The sequence below is a fragment of the Bos grunniens genome, chromosome 26, assembly GCF_055505025.1.
Source record: "Bos grunniens cultivar Pamir isolate PY7600 chromosome 26, Bosgru_T2T1.0, whole genome shotgun sequence".
In the NCBI taxonomy this organism is placed as follows: domain Eukaryota; kingdom Metazoa; phylum Chordata; class Mammalia; order Artiodactyla; family Bovidae; genus Bos; species Bos grunniens.
In genome coordinates this window covers 14358315-14373953 of record NC_141190.1, presented here as the reverse complement: position 1 = coordinate 14373953, position 15639 = coordinate 14358315, and the positions used below count along the sequence as shown (strand labels likewise).

Below are 15639 nucleotides of genomic sequence, written 5' to 3'. Positions count from 1 at the left end.
CATTAAATGAAAAGCCTTATCAAAGGCAATTTAATAAATTTTTAAAAACAATTATCTATTTCAGTTCCTCATTTTCACATTTGTCAAACAAATTTATATTACTCCATTAAAATTCACAATTACCTTTATCAGAGCTTTCTTGGTGAGTTTCTGGTTAACCTCAGGCTTATTGAGTATGTTCTTTGCTCTATGAGCATATTCCAGTGTACTCAGAGTTTCCTGTGATGAAAAGAAAAGGCCAATTACTGAAGATATGAGAATAAAGTAGTTCTGTTACCTAAAATGTACTATACAATAACATAATAACTTTTGGTTATATCTAATATAAACATTTACCCAGTAATACTACTATACCCAACCTTTAAAAACAAGGAATGTTCTTGAAGCAACTATACTCCAATTAAGTAAATAAATAAGACAGAGGACTGTTTAAAACATCCTTATTTTTTACTCCTCAAGGTTCAGGGTCTTTAACTTTACTATAATTTAATCTAATAATTTTTTGCTTTAGTCTTAAGCTCTATTAAAAAAAAAAACCTCAATGAATTTCATCAACTGATGAATAAACAAAATGTCCTATATCCATATTATTCACCCACAAAAAGGAATGAGTTCTGATGCTGCAACATGAACATTGAAAACATTATGCTAAGTGAAAGAAGCCAGTCACAAAAGAACACTTATGGTGTGATTCCATTTATATAAAATATTCAGAATACGCAAAGGCATAGATGAAAGAAAGTAGATTAATAGTGACCTAGGGCTAGAAATGGAAACTGATGGGGAGTGACTGCTAATAGGTTACAGAGTTTCCTTCTAGGATAAAAATGTTTAGATTTTGGTGACAGTTGCATAGCTCAATGAATATAGTACAATCACCTAATTATATACTTTCAATGGATGAATTTTATAGTATACAAATCATTTCTCAACAAAAATAGTTTTTAAAATGAAAGAGGAATTAAGAGACTTTATAAAAGCTTTTCTAATTCCATTTAAAGAGGATAATCCAGTAAAATTAAAGTAGATTTTACCATCTTTGTTCTTTCTTTTGGTTTTCCTACCTGTACCCCCACATCCAGCCCCATCTTTAGTGATCTCTAAGCAGCCTCTAAAGCACTAGTATTCGCTTAACCCACTTCTAAGGCCTCAATTAAACCATCCACTGTTAATGACCACAGCAATTATCTTTGAAGACGGGAAAAATACAACTAAGTAACTAGCTTTTTAAGATTGAAAACTGCCAGGAAGGAGAAAGACAATTTTTCAGTGGTGTTCTCCTCTATGTGTCCACCACATACAATGTCTAGATTATTTTTACTGTAGTATAGAATGAATGAAGCTAATTAGTGAACTCTTAAAAATATTACACATGATAGTTAGGGAATTCTCTGGCAGTCTAGTGTTTAGGACTCCAAATTTTCACTGCTGAGGGCCCAGGTTCAATCCCTTGTTGAAAACGAAGATCCCACAAACCACGCAGCACAGCCAAAAAAAGTGATAGTTAAGACCTTACCTCCAGATTGAGAGATGCAGGAGAAACTGTTGCAATGATAGATGTTCTTGTACGTCCCCCAAGAGAGTCCTGGAGGATTCTAGTCAGTTTAGATTCTCGATAAGGAACATGAGGTGTTCTTTCTACAAGAGCAGTAATAACCCTTCCCAGAGTCAACAGGGACTGATTGATATTTCCAGCTTCCCGAGCTCTCTTGTCAACTGCTCCAGAACGGCCAATGTTCTCACTGCCTGCAAGATCAACCTTGAATTTTAAAAATAAAAATAAGTCCTCAGTCTATGGATTTGGAATAGAAGACTTTCATTCTCATATTGTACATAAAGATATTAAATAGCCAGTAAAATAATTTTCTATAAGTAACAACCCACTACAAAACCAATAACCCAGTGACTACAAAAGTACTGTCTCTAAATACACAATTTTCAAACTGCTCTATGAGGTGATAAAGAAGAAACAGTGGAATAGAACTACCATTTGACCTAGCAATCCCACTTCTGGGTATGTATGCAAAGAAAATGAAAATCATTCTCTCAAAGAAATGTCTGCACTCCCACGTTCACTGCACTGTTAATGATAACAAGGTATGGAAACAGCCTAGGTACCCACTGACGAATGAATAAAGATGTGACATGATGTGCATGCACACGCACACACACACACACACACACACTCGAATATTATTCAGCATGAGAAAGGATATCTTGCTACATTGTACATTTTAAATACATAATTTTATTTGTCAGTTATACCTCAATAAAACTACAAAAAAAAAAAACCTGACAGAATGAACAGTGGTATTACAGTTGATGCTTACCAAGTTCAACTTTCCAATTTTAACAAGCTCCTCTCCATCAACTGTAGTTTCTTTCATATGTATTGTAACAGAGAAAACTGAGTGGGATCGACTAGAAAACAAGACCAAGTTGCCCAATCATTATAATGCAAAACATTATTTCTTTCTGTAACATAATGAAAACAGCAAAGAAAGATCTAAATCCACCAGGGTAGAGAAAGATAGTATCAGACAGGATATCAGTAAGATTTTGGAAGACAGTGGATAGATAGAATGATGCTAGGTTTTGGCTTTCTTCCTCCTGCTGCCTGCATAGAGGAAACCAATAATAAGCTACCTGAAAACAGCTTAAATGACTTAGAATCCTCAGGCACCTCTGAAAGCTGGATGTGGAATAATGTTTGAACAGCTGCCTGGTGTGTCAGAAGAGATGGCTTGCAACTGATCTAAGAACCACTTGAAATATCATTACCTTAAACTCAAACAGCATCAGGCAAGCCACCAGATCACTCCCCCTCAGTGTCAACTGTCCTAAAAGTACATTGCTCTGCCTTAAGAAGGTCACCAGAGACAGGTAGGTCCTTCCTCTGAACAGCACAAACAGTAAATAGCAGTGTTCACTGAAACACCACAAGTAATCACTGCTAGACTACAAGGTTTTCCAAAGTCCTTCTTAAGCTGTATACTGACACTCAACTTTTATCTTAGTGATATAAAAAACAATACAGACAACCAAAGACAGCATTCCTTTCTGTATCAATATCTGATGAAGAACATTATGTTTGTTAATGTCATTGATGGTTGGAATATAGTAATTTCTAATTTTCTCATTTGTACTTTTCATGTGACTTGGAAAATTTTATAAGTATCATTTTTAAAAAATTATTTAAGTTATTTTAAATAACAGAAAAAGGGAGGGACAGAGGGAAAAATATAAACTATAGATTTGAATTATAAAATTAATCTCATGTTTTCCTACCATTATTTGCCCAGGAGATCAGTCCTGGGTGTTCACTGGAGGGACTGATGCTGAAGCTGAAATTCCAATACTTTGGCCACCTCATGTGAAGAGTTGACTCATTGGAAAAGACCCTGATGCTGGGAGGGATTGGGGGCAGGAGGAGAAGGGGACGACAGAGGATGAGATGGCTGGATGGCATCACCAACTCAGTGGACATGAGTTTGAGTAAGCTCTGGGAGTTGGTGATGGACAGGGAGGCCTGGAGTGCTGCGATTCATGGGGTCGCAAAGAGTTGGACACGACTGAGCAACTGAACTGAACTGAACTGAATTTAAGATAATAGGATTAATGCTATTAAGCATAAAAGTCAATTCTGATTTTGGAAAACTGAATCATGTTTCTTTTCTTTATCACATACATTGATAAGAAGATATCTTTACTGCAGTCTTCAGTGAAAATTAGGAAATTTTAAATTATTCAAATTTACAGAATAATGGGAATTTTATATTTCAGAGAAAAGTATTTAGAGAAAGAAAATTTCTTAAATTCCTTCTTCCAAAGTCTAAATCAAATGAAGTTATAAAGCAAACATTTAATTCAAGTGGAAACTTCATTCTATGATTTGTTTATAATTCCATTTTTAATGGAAAGCTATTACAGGAAATTTAATTTAAATTATAAAACAACCCATAATTCCATGATACTGATTACTTTCATGTTATGCTATTTTTCTTCTTTCTTTAAATACACACATATTTATATAGAGCTATATTATAATTGTTATAGCATATTGTAGAAATGTCCGACTATAAGACAGCAACTATAAGAGAGCAAGACCTCAAAGTCATTTTGCAGTTCAGGGAAAATGATATTCAAGTAAGTTTAACTACCTAAAGTAACATATTTAGTTAACTGCAGAACTGGAACTAAGCACAAATACCTAACTCCTAATCTACAACTCTTTCAATTACATTCTGATATTTCCTTCAAAGATGAGGGAAAAAAAAAAAATCACCTCTGATTTGGTAAAGTGCATTTGTAGAGTCTGGGATTCATCTCATAAGGGATACTATCAAATATGCCTCTTTCTCCCCTTGAAAACCTGTATTAGTGATCATGTGTATTCTATTAGTGATTATATGTCTTCCTACATTAAAGTGAAGCCATTTGAGAAGAAAGAAGTCATGTTGTACAACCTAAATATATAAAATTTTGTCATTTATACCTTGATTAAGCTGGGGGGAAAAAAAACAGGCCATTTGGTTTTCTTCTAATCTTTACTCAAAAAAGGGATTTTCAAACTGTATTCTAAGTATCCTTAGGGGCTCCAGAAAAGTACTCAGGGCAAATCTCCTGAAGGCTGAAGAAGTAAGCCCCTGAGTATCCCACTGCCAAATCAACTACCCCAGCCACATTTTAATCAGGGCTCCCATGTATAATTTCATTTGGGAAAAGAAATCTTCTACTTAAAAAAACAATAATTCTGCGCAAGTTTAACTTGTCTTTGTCCTCCTTTCAACATTCTCCCAACACTGGTGCTCTCCTTATAAACCTCAAGCCAATCGCTAAGGCAAGCAATCCAGCACACGATCTAGCTGTGTGGCTCACATACTTGACATGCCCCAATGTGATTTCCCAAGTTTGGATATTCTTCTTGAAAACAAAATGGAGCAGCGGGGGAAACAAGGGCTTTCTTACCTAGAGTAGGCGTTCATCAGAGTTGCTGCGGTTGTCCTTTTTGCTGCCCCCTTCTCCAAAATTTGATAGACTTCATCCTTGTTGTGTACTGTGATTTCCTCTAAACCTTTGATTATCACTCCCCTCTGACCAAATATCAGAAGAGCACCCATTAAATTGGTTAAAAAGAAAAAAAACATATATATATATATATGTATTTCTCAAAATATCACACATTAACATTTGGAGACATTTCATTGTCAAAGACTCAAGTCACCTTGTTACGGGGATCATCAAACATCTGCAGTCTCTCAGAAACATCAGAAGATGGATTAAGGAGATCAAAGAGCTCTTCATTATAGATTTCCAACAGCGACACTTTCACTGAAAATTCAGTACCGTTATCAGTAAGTTTCTCAAAAATTTGATGAAGAGTACGTGGAATTATACCAGCTAAAGGATCCTGAAATTATAATATTAATAAAGACTTAAAGAATACCATTTACTGCAATAGTTAAAACACACATATAACAAGGGCCTCCTTTATAGCATATTTAAACATAAATATGTCAAAACAGGTTTAAAAAAAAAATCAAAAAACTAACCTAATGTTAGAGAAGCCAAATCATTTACAAGCCATTTACAACAATCTGTTCAATACCAATTATTCTTCCTTACACCTTCCACAAATCTGTCATTCCAGTCAGCTATTTCATGCCTGAGCATTATACAGAAACCAACTGAATCAAGTTCCTTATAAAGCCAAGTTCAATCATCCTCTCCAATTTTTCTCATGAGAACATAGAACCATTCTTTTAATCAGAAAAGTGGCTCATCTAACAGTATTCCCTAATTCCGACATAAAACAAAGTTGTTTCTCAAATGTCTAATTATCCTTAATAAAACTTATGACTCTAAATTTTGAAACTGTGCTTTAAGCCTAGTCCATATTTTCTATGATTACAATTCCATAACACTATTACCCATGCATAAAGTAAGTTAATGCCCCAACCACTAGAAGAAAGGATCTACCTAAATGTTGGTAATTTGGAAAATATTAGTCATTAAACTCATTTAGGTTTAAACACATTTGTTTGTGAAATGTACTATGTGCTTTCTATAATCTTCAGCAATACAGTGATCTTAATTTTATACTCAAAGTCATCATTAATAAAGTACCATACTGCTCCCATGGTTGTGCTAACTTTACAAGACTCACTCCCTCACTGCAAAGCCTTCCTCTTCAAGTCCTACTCACATTCCACTTTCCCACAATAGTCTGCTCCAACTCTCTGTCCCAAAGAGACACTTCTCTCATCATCTAACTGTACCATATGTATTGCTCCTCTCTCCCAGTAAGACTTTATATTTCTTAAACAGAAGCCATTACATATACTTTAATATCATTATACTAGTAGTTTATCCTAAATTCATGTTTGACATGGTACTCTGATCTATTTCAGACAGAGGCGTCCAACCAAGTTTTATTCTGCTGCACTTGAGCCACTTTAGAGACAAAAGTCTGATATAAACAATAAATACCTCCTCCCAAGTATACTCTTCATTAGGGGACCTTTCACCTTCCATTGTAAAGGTTTTTCCAGTGCCGGTTTGGCCATATCTGTCAAAATTAACAGAAGTGTTAAACAAAAAAAAATGATTACATGCATCTAAAACTTTTCATCAATTTGAAAAGTGTTTAACTCACGCAAAAATAGTGCAATTATAGCCCATAATAACTTCATCCAGAATTGGACAAACAACACTTCGGTAAACATCAATTTGTTTAGTATTTGCTCCAAAAACCTAGCCAAAAAACAAAAGGCATTTCTTAAAAAAAAAAAAAACTTCAAAATTACCTTAATTTAATATATTAACTTATCCAGCCCACTAGAAACCATTTGACAACTCAAAGGATCAACTGCAATTTCTAACTACATCAGAACCTACAGAAAATATACGTACTAGGATAATTTTACATTAGTGGATAATAAGAAGTAGCAGCACTTTAGGAAGTAAGTACCATATCAAAAGTGTATGTTTTCCTTGAGCTTTTGTCCGCCAGTCCTCCAGTTCGAACACTAACTTCTTTCCGCACATGATCACATTCTACTACCGAATGGGCATTAGCTTTCCGCTCTGCCAAATTAAATGGTCTGTAAAATGAAACATACAAGGTTATTCAAGAACTCTTTTTTTTAAAACTTTTTATTTTGTATTGGGGTATATATAACCAATTAAAACTGTTGTTATAGTTTCAGGTCAACAGCTAAGGGACTCAGCCATACGTATGCTGCTAAGTCGCTTCAGTCGTGTCCGACTCTATGTGACCCTATAGACGGCAGCCCACCAGGCTCCTCCATCCATGGGATTTTCCAGGCAAGAGTACTGGAGTGGGGTGCCATCGCCTTCTCCGCAGCCATACATATAAATGTATCCATTCTCCCCCAAACTCCTCTCCTATCCAGGCTGCCACTTAACAGTAAGCAGAGTTCTATGTTCTTGTGCTTATCCATTTTAAATATAGCAGTGAGTCCATGTCAATCCCCAACTCCCGAACTATCCCTTCTCCCCAGCAACCCTAAGTTTGTTCTCTAAGTCTGTGAGTCTGTTTTGTAAGTTAAGTTCACTTAAGAATTAAGAACTCTTAGTTATCAGGTTACTGATGACATTTTTGTTAATATCTCAGACAAGAACAATGGGAAGTTTTAACCACACTGTTGGTGACAGAGATTAAATGGGGCCTAAATGACACTGCTAAAGCAGACAGCAGAATTTTAAGGGTTTCAATTGCCAGAAATAAAATTAGTTTAAAAAGTTTTGAAAGATATATACAATTCTGACAGTTTCTTGGAGTAGATGCTAAGAGAATTAATTTGTAAAAAAGGTGAAACTTATTTTTCAGAATTCTATTTCCAATGTTCCTAGAATCCGGCCAAGTTAGGTTATGATGTATTAGAAAGAACATGCCAAATTTGCATCCAAAATATTAACCTGCCAAGGGATAAGTGGCACAAAATTAAAAATATATTAAAATAATGACTAATACATAGAGCGCTTACTACGTGCCAGGTACTCACTGTTCCAAGTATTTCACATGTGTTAATTCAATCTGTCCTCAAGACACTGAGGTCTAGTGGGGAACATAAAACAAGTGATTATAAGAGAGATGATGTTTAGTAAGGGGAAGTAAAAGGTGCTGTAGGAACTTACAGCAGAAACTTAATGGGGCCTTGATTAGGACAGAGCAGGATAGAGGAGGTGTGATGGGAAAGACTCCATGTGAAGTAAAATAAGATAAATGCCTCCTTAGGCATTTCAGTAGAATGAGGACTCTTCATCCAGTCTGCCTGGGCAATGGAGCCCTTTGTGCCTGTCTCCTCATTTGAAAATTAAAAGGTTGATAATAGTACCAACCTCAAAATGTAGGGAAACAAGTCCTATGTAATTTACTGTTTCCCCAGCATCTACTACTCTGCTTAGCAGACACTCAAATATTAATAATATCTGTTATACTACACTGCTTAATAAATGTCATCCCTAGGGGAACGAAAACGAAAGCTAAAAAGAACCACAGTCCACAGAGTAGCATCCGTAAGATACTGAGCACAAATCTGAGCCAAAGGGAGAGGTACTCTTGCCCTGAGTTCACTTTTCCCATTCATTATCACATACTGTGACAGGAAATGCCAAATAGGAAGTTATCTTTCCCCTCATCACTAGACTAACCAAACTGCTGTTTATGTTAAGGATACCTCAATGTCCCTGTCATGCCCCACCCCCATGTTTGAAAACCACATTTGTGATCCTGAGAAATCTAACTCAGTAACTTCCAAGTAATATCTTGTCATATTATCATTTGTTAAATGTACTGAAACCTAACAATGCACAAAAGTCACAGTATCCATAACTGCTCTCCTGTGGTTAAAGCTTTTCCAATTGGTCTAATCTCTCGTCAGGATGTGTGATTAAGTTACCAAATGAATACCATTCAAGTTATTTGGGCAAAGTAGTAGAAATTCCCACAAATCACACATTCCTAAAAGTTATCAAAGCTCCCACAAAGGAGCTTTAGGGACTGTTTATAGCTGCAATAAAGAGTACTGTCAACCAACTATTTTCCTATCCAGACTTCTTTAATTAGAAATTGCAAGGTTGCTGCTGATGACACTAGCAAAACCATCAATTGTACTTGGCCTTCCCTGGTGGTCCAGACAGTAAAGAATCTGCCTGCAATGCAGGAGACCCGGGTTCAATTTCTGGGTGGGGAAGATACCCTGAAGAAGGGAATGGCTACTCACTCGAGTATTCTTGCCTGGAGATTTCCATGAACAGAGGAGCCTGGCGGGCTATAGTCTATGCAGTCGCAAAGAGTCATACACAACTAAGCGACTAACACTAATGCTTTCACTACAGTCATATTAAAATTCAAACAACTAAAATGGTAAGACAGACTGAAGATTAAAAAAAAAAGTCCTGTCCACTAAATTCATTCATTCACTCCATAAATATTCATATAGCTACTGTACAAGTAAAGAACATCATAAAGATTGTATTCATTATAATCAAAAAATGAAGTCATCTCTCAAAATTTTGCTGATTTCTTAGGTTATCACAAAGATTGCATTCATTGTAATCAAAAACTGAAGTCATCTCTCTTAAAAATTTGCTGATCTCTTGGTGGTTTAGTTGCTAAGTTGTGTCCAACTCTTGTGACCCCATAGACTATAGCCTGCCAGGCTGCTCTGTCCATGAGATTCTCCAGGCAAGAATACTGGAATGGGTTGCCATTTCCTTCTCCAGAGGATCTTCCAGACCCAGGGATCAAACCCAGGTCTCCTGCATTGTAGGCAGATTCTTTACCAACTGAGCTACTAGGGAACCCCTTAGGCTGATCTCTTAGGTTATTACAAACTGTTGCCATTAAAAGTTTAAAACTGGGGAGAAAAAAAAAATCAGACAAGATTACGTGACAGAAACCACATGTAATCTGAAAAGCCTAAAATATTTACTATGTGGGCCCTTTGAGAAAAGATTTAATAACCTTCAAGGGCATAAGTTGTTTATTTAGTAAAGTTTAAGGACACATGCAAAGAAACAGAGTAAAACAACAGAATGGGAAAGACTAGAGATCTCTTCAAGAGAATTAGAGATCCCAAGGGAACATTTCATGCAAACATGGGCTCGATAAAGGACAGAAATGGTATGGATCTAACAGAAGGAGAAGAGATTAAGAAGAGGTGGCAAGAATACACAGAACAACTGTACAAAAAAGATCTTCATGACCCAGATAATCCCGATGGTGTGATCACTCACCTAGAGCCAGATATCCTGGAATGTGAAGTCAAGTGGGCCTTAGGAAGCATCATTATGAACAAAGCTAGTGGAGGTGATGGAATTCCAGTTGAGCTATTTCAAATCCTGAAAGATGATGCTGTGAAAGTGCTGCACTCAATATGCCAGCACGTTTGGAAAACTCAGCAGTAGCCACAGGACTGGAAAAGGTCAGTTTTCATTCCAATCCCAAAGAAAGGCAATGCCAAAGAATGCTCAAACTACCAACTGCACAATTGCACTCATCTCACACGCTAGTAAAGTAATGCTCAAAATTCTCCAAGCCAGGCTTCAGCAATACGTGAACCGTGAACTTCCAGATGTTCAAGCTGGTTTTAGAAAAGGCAGAGGAACCAGAGATCAAATTGCCAACATCCGCTGGATCATAGAAAAAGCAAGGGAGTTCCAGAAAAACATCTATTTCTGCTTTATTGACTATGCCAAAGCCTTTGACTGTGTGGATCACAATAAACTGTGGAAAATTCTAAAAGAGATGAGCATACCAGACCACCTGATCTGCCTCTTGAGAAACCTGTATGCAGGTCAGGAAGCGACAGTTAGAACTGGACATGGAACAACAGACTGGTTCCAAATAGGAAAAGGAGTACGTCAAGGCTGTATATTGTCACCCTGCTTATTTAACTTATATTCAGAGTACATCATGAGAAACGCTGGGCTGGAAGAAGCACAAGATGGAATGAAGATTGCTGGGAGAAATATCAATAACGTCAGATACGCAGATGACACCACCCTTATGGCAGAAAGTGAAGACGAACTAAAAAGCCTCTTGATGAAGGTGAAAGAGGAGAGTGAAAAAGTTGGCTTAAAGCTCAACATTCAGAAAACGAGGATCATGGCATCTGGTCCCACCACTTCATGGGAAATAGATGGGGAAACAGTGGAAACAGTGTCAGACTTTACTTTTGGGGGCTCCAAAATCACTGTAGATGGTGACTGCAGCCATGAAATTAAAAGACGCTTGCTCCTTGGAAGGAAAGTTATGACCAACCTAGATAGCATATTCAAAAGCAGAGACATTACTTTGCCAACAAAGGTCCGTCTAGTCAAGGCTATGGTTTTTCCAGTAGTCATGTATGGATGTGAGAGTTGGACTGTGAAGACAGCTGAGCACCAAAAAATTGATGCTTTTGAACTGTGGTGTTGGAGAAGACTCTTGAGAGCCCCTTGGATTGCAAGGAGATCCAACCAGTCCATTCTGAAAGAGATCAGCCCTGGGATTTCTTTGGAAGGAATGATGCTAAAGCTGAAACTCCAGTCCTTTGGCCACCTCATGTGAAGAGTTGACTCATTGGAAAAGACTCTGATGCTGGGAGGGATTGGGGGCAGGAGGAAAAGGGGATGACAGAGGATGAGATGGCTGGATGGCATCACTGACTCGATGGACGTGAGTTTGAGTGAACTCCGGGAGTTGGTGATGGACAGGGAGACCTGGCGTGCTGCAATTCATGGGGTGGCAAAGTCAGACACGACTGAGCGACTGAACTGAACTGAACTGAAGGACACATTGGGCTTCCTAGGTGGAGCAGTGGTAAAAGACGGCAGAGACACAGGTTCAATCTCTGGGTCAGGAAGATCCCCTGGAGAAGGAAATGGCAACCCACTCCAGTATTCTAGCCTTGGAAATCCCATGAAAAGCGGAGCCTGGTGGGCTACAGACAATGGGGTCACAAAGATTCGGACACAATTGAGCACACACACACACACCACCACCACACCAAGAACAGAAATCTTTGCAGTAGGAGGGCTATTTGAAAAAGAAAAGGCTAATTTGAAGAGAAAAACATCTCTTTATACTGAAGTTATTGTAAACATTGGACACTAAGCACTTTTCATTAACAATAAAATAAATCTCTTTTAAGTTAAGGCTTTAAATGTATGGAGGTAATAAACATGAAATTCAGGATAATGTTCAACTCTTAAGGTAGAAGAAAGGGATGTGGAGGGATACAGTGGGATTCTAGCTGTAATGATTCTTCTGTTTCTAAACAAAGATGCTTGTTATATTCGTTATATTTTTTTATAGGTCTGACCTATTTTTTAACTCACAATAAAAATGAAATTAAAGAAAATAAAGCCACATAGAAAAGGTAATACTGCCTGACTTAATTAAATGATCAAAATCATATAAAAATTTGTATTGGAATATGGGCTGGTTTTTTTAATCTTCAAGACAAGTAACTATTAACAGAGGCCCGAGAATGCAATTGGTAATTGGCTAGACTTTGGGTTACCACCAAGTGTCTTGTCAGGCACCTACTTTAGAGTTAGCTATTACCTTTGATACATACAACTCAAGCCACCAAAGCTGTGTGGGCAATAACCTAAGAAAGTCTGTTAATACACTTTTAAAATAACCTTTTAATTTTAGAATACGTTTGGATTTACAAAATAGTTTCTGAGAGTTGGTAGAGTTTTTAATATCACAGCAACAAAAATAGACACACAAAATACACATATACCAGCAAACTGTGTAGGGTGTCTAAAAAGCCAAATCAATCCAATATTTGGTTAAGCAATAGATTGTACAAGTATGTTCTTCCTCTCCTGAAGTGAAGTGAAGTCGCTCAGTCATGTCCGACTCTTTGCGACCCCATGGACTGTAGCCTACCAGGCTCCTCCGTCCATGGGATTCTCCAGCCAAGAATACTGGAGTGCGTTGCCATTTCCTTCTGGGAAATGATGCATAAACTAATCAGGAGAGAGCTGAACACCTTCACCCACCCACTGGAAAATGTAGCACAACTTTAGTTGTCTCCTTGATTTTTTAAAACATAAACTCATTCTACAACTTCAATTTTAAAAACAAAGATGTTTATTTTTTTACTAAGGATTAAGAAAATATTACTTCTAGAACAAAGTGAAGAGGTAAATGATTACTTTTTTAGAGATGATGGACAGGATGATAATAACAACTTAAATGCTAAAACATCTGTTTAGTAGGTGTGCAGTCGTTTCCAAACTGATCAACTGCAAGGAGTGGCATACAGAATGACACCTAAATCTTTGTCGACAGTATTTTTTAAAAAAACACATTTCACTAAAGAACAGCGACGAACTTCTCCTCAATAGCAGTTTAAACTATAAACTCAGATACAAATATCCTTTCTTCTGGAAAAAACAAAACAAAATACTAATTTACTCCTCACAGTAACCTGGTGTCATTTTCTCGAACAGAACGCAGGAAACTAAGAAACAGGAAGGTCTGGTTCCTTCAGAAAATAGCCAACAAAATCCCTCTTCTCGGCCCGCGCAGGAAGGAGCCCGGCAGCAAAGCCCAGGGCTCGAAACCCTGCAAGCTCGCCCTACCTGCATCGCACCACCACCTGGATGTTCTTCCCCTTTTCATCTTTCTTCTTCGCAGATGAATTCGGCTGAGACGCCATGACTGTCCCCTAAGAAGGCCGGGTCACGGACTCGCCGTGGGGCGTGGAGCGGCTCGGCGGCCGGCGCGGACCTAGGTGCCCTCCTCCCCTGCCGGGTGCTGGCGTGCCCGCGGAAACTGCTACCCACCAGTCACGGCCACCGTGACTGGCCGCGCCGTCTGCCCCGCACCAGTCCGAGCCTTGGAATCACAAACCTAGTCTCCGCCCGAAGCCCAGGAAACCGAGCAACGACTCGGCGCCTCAATTTGAAAAAGGAGCCGACCGGCCGGGCCAATGGCAGCGCTGGGGCGCAAAGCACCATGGGACGCGGTGTCGTCACCAGACCCCCGCCCCTGGGGCGTGGCCCGCGGGAAAGTAAATAGCTGGTCCGAAGGTGCCACCCTGGAACGTGTAGTCTTGTGGGAGACTCCCCGTGAGTAATGTCACACGTCGACGTGGTCTTGCTCAAATTACAAAACGTCTCTAGGCCAGAGTTTCCTCATCTGCAGAATGGGACTGATAGCAACTGTCTCACTGGTGAGGGTAAATAGTTCAGACTAGAAACACCCTGTAAGCGCTGGGGAAACCTAGCGGTTATTGTAAATGAAATTAGAGAATTGTAAGACAGTGCTGTGGAAGCACAGAAAAGAGAGGTCCAAAGCAAGCCCCTTTCTCGGAGGAAGCGTCCAGAATCGTCTTGAAGAATAATTAGGAAATGTTAAGACTAAAAAGGGCTTCCCTGGTAGCTCAGATAGTAAAGCGTCTGCCCACAATGCAGGAGACCCGGGTTCGAAAAGACACTGAATGTTACTTTAGGACTATGAATTTATTCTTTGATTGATGAGAACTCGTCCTCGCCAAATGATTCCAAGCAAGAAAGCAAGGTCAGATTTGCGTTTTCCAACCACTGTCCTGCAGTAGCTGTTGCAGGCTCAATCCACGTGGCGCAGCATCCCGCAGGCATCTCAAGGAGGTTGCGCAAACGCCCACGGCCGTCAGCCTACAACTCCCGGCAGGCAACGCTACCTGGCTCCTCAGCCGCTCAGTGACCGCAGGCTTCCGTAGGAGTATTTAGAGCGTTTTGGCAGTGTTTACGGTTACTCGACCAGATTAGATGTGGGTCGCAGACCTAGGAAATAAGAATCATGGGCCTGTGCTATACTCGGCTCTGGGAACTTCGGTTTGGGACCGTCCTTAGCCCACAGGAACCTAGATATCTTTGTAGTTTCCGAAGTGATGATGTGATGATGGCCAGATGGGGTGGAAATTTCGCAGGCCTCCTAAAGTGTTCCTCTGCTTATTAACCTACCTTCTTCCCCCAAGGAATCAACACATCTACAGCTTAGCCTTTCCTGGTGGCTCAGACGGTAAAGCGTCTGTCTACAATGTGAGAGACCTGGGTTCGATCCCTGGGTTAGGAAGATTACCTGGAGAAGGAAATGGCAACCCACTCCAGTACTCTTGCCTTGAAAATCCCATGGACGGAGGAGCTTGGGTGCAGGCTACTATCCATGGGGTCGCAAAGAGTCGGGAACGACTTAGCGACTTCACTTTCACTTTCACAGCTTAGATGAATGGTCATCTTATCTTGCATAGCCAGTTGTCTACTGATATCTCCTCTTAGATGGCTCACCAGCACCTAAATGAACCTATCCAAAATGAAACTCTTCACCCTAACCCCCCTTACCTCCACCCTGATCTTTCTGGTTTAGACACGTGGTTCTAACCAGACCTTTGATTCCTTTGTTCTCCTTGACCAATGCAGACCTGTTGGTTTTATCACTTCTGCCTACCACTGTAGTCCAAGTGTCTTTTATCTCCACCCTGAATAACTGTCCTTAATAACCTCCTTAACAGGTTTCTCTACTTCTGTTCTTTTCCATTCCTATCTCTTTTGCTTAGCAGAGGGAAGGCACTTTTTAAGAACAGAACAGATCATGCTCTTCGTGTACTTTTAAACCTTATATTAGCTTTT

The 15639-nt window shown here is 39.0% G+C and overlaps 1 protein-coding gene across 1 annotated transcript in view; it reads right to left on the bottom strand.

Moving 5' to 3' along the window:
- Nucleotides 1-14041, bottom strand: part of KIF11 (kinesin family member 11) — a 46399-nt gene extending 32358 nt beyond the window's left edge. Inside the window, exons 1-9 of the mRNA XM_086378600.1 lie at nt 13609-14041; nt 6971-7103; nt 6656-6753; nt 6490-6568; nt 5225-5410; nt 4969-5093; nt 2331-2421; nt 1517-1759; nt 124-219 (exon numbers count right to left, since the gene is read on the bottom strand). Coding sequence (XP_086234726.1) covers nt 124-219; nt 1517-1759; nt 2331-2421; nt 4969-5093; nt 5225-5410; nt 6490-6568; nt 6656-6753; nt 6971-7103; nt 13609-13685 — 1128 coding nt within the window. The 5' untranslated portion in view covers nt 13686-14041. The remainder of the gene's footprint in view (nt 1-123; nt 220-1516; nt 1760-2330; nt 2422-4968; nt 5094-5224; nt 5411-6489; nt 6569-6655; nt 6754-6970; nt 7104-13608) is intronic.
- Between the last annotated feature and the right edge of the window lie 1598 nt (nt 14042-15639).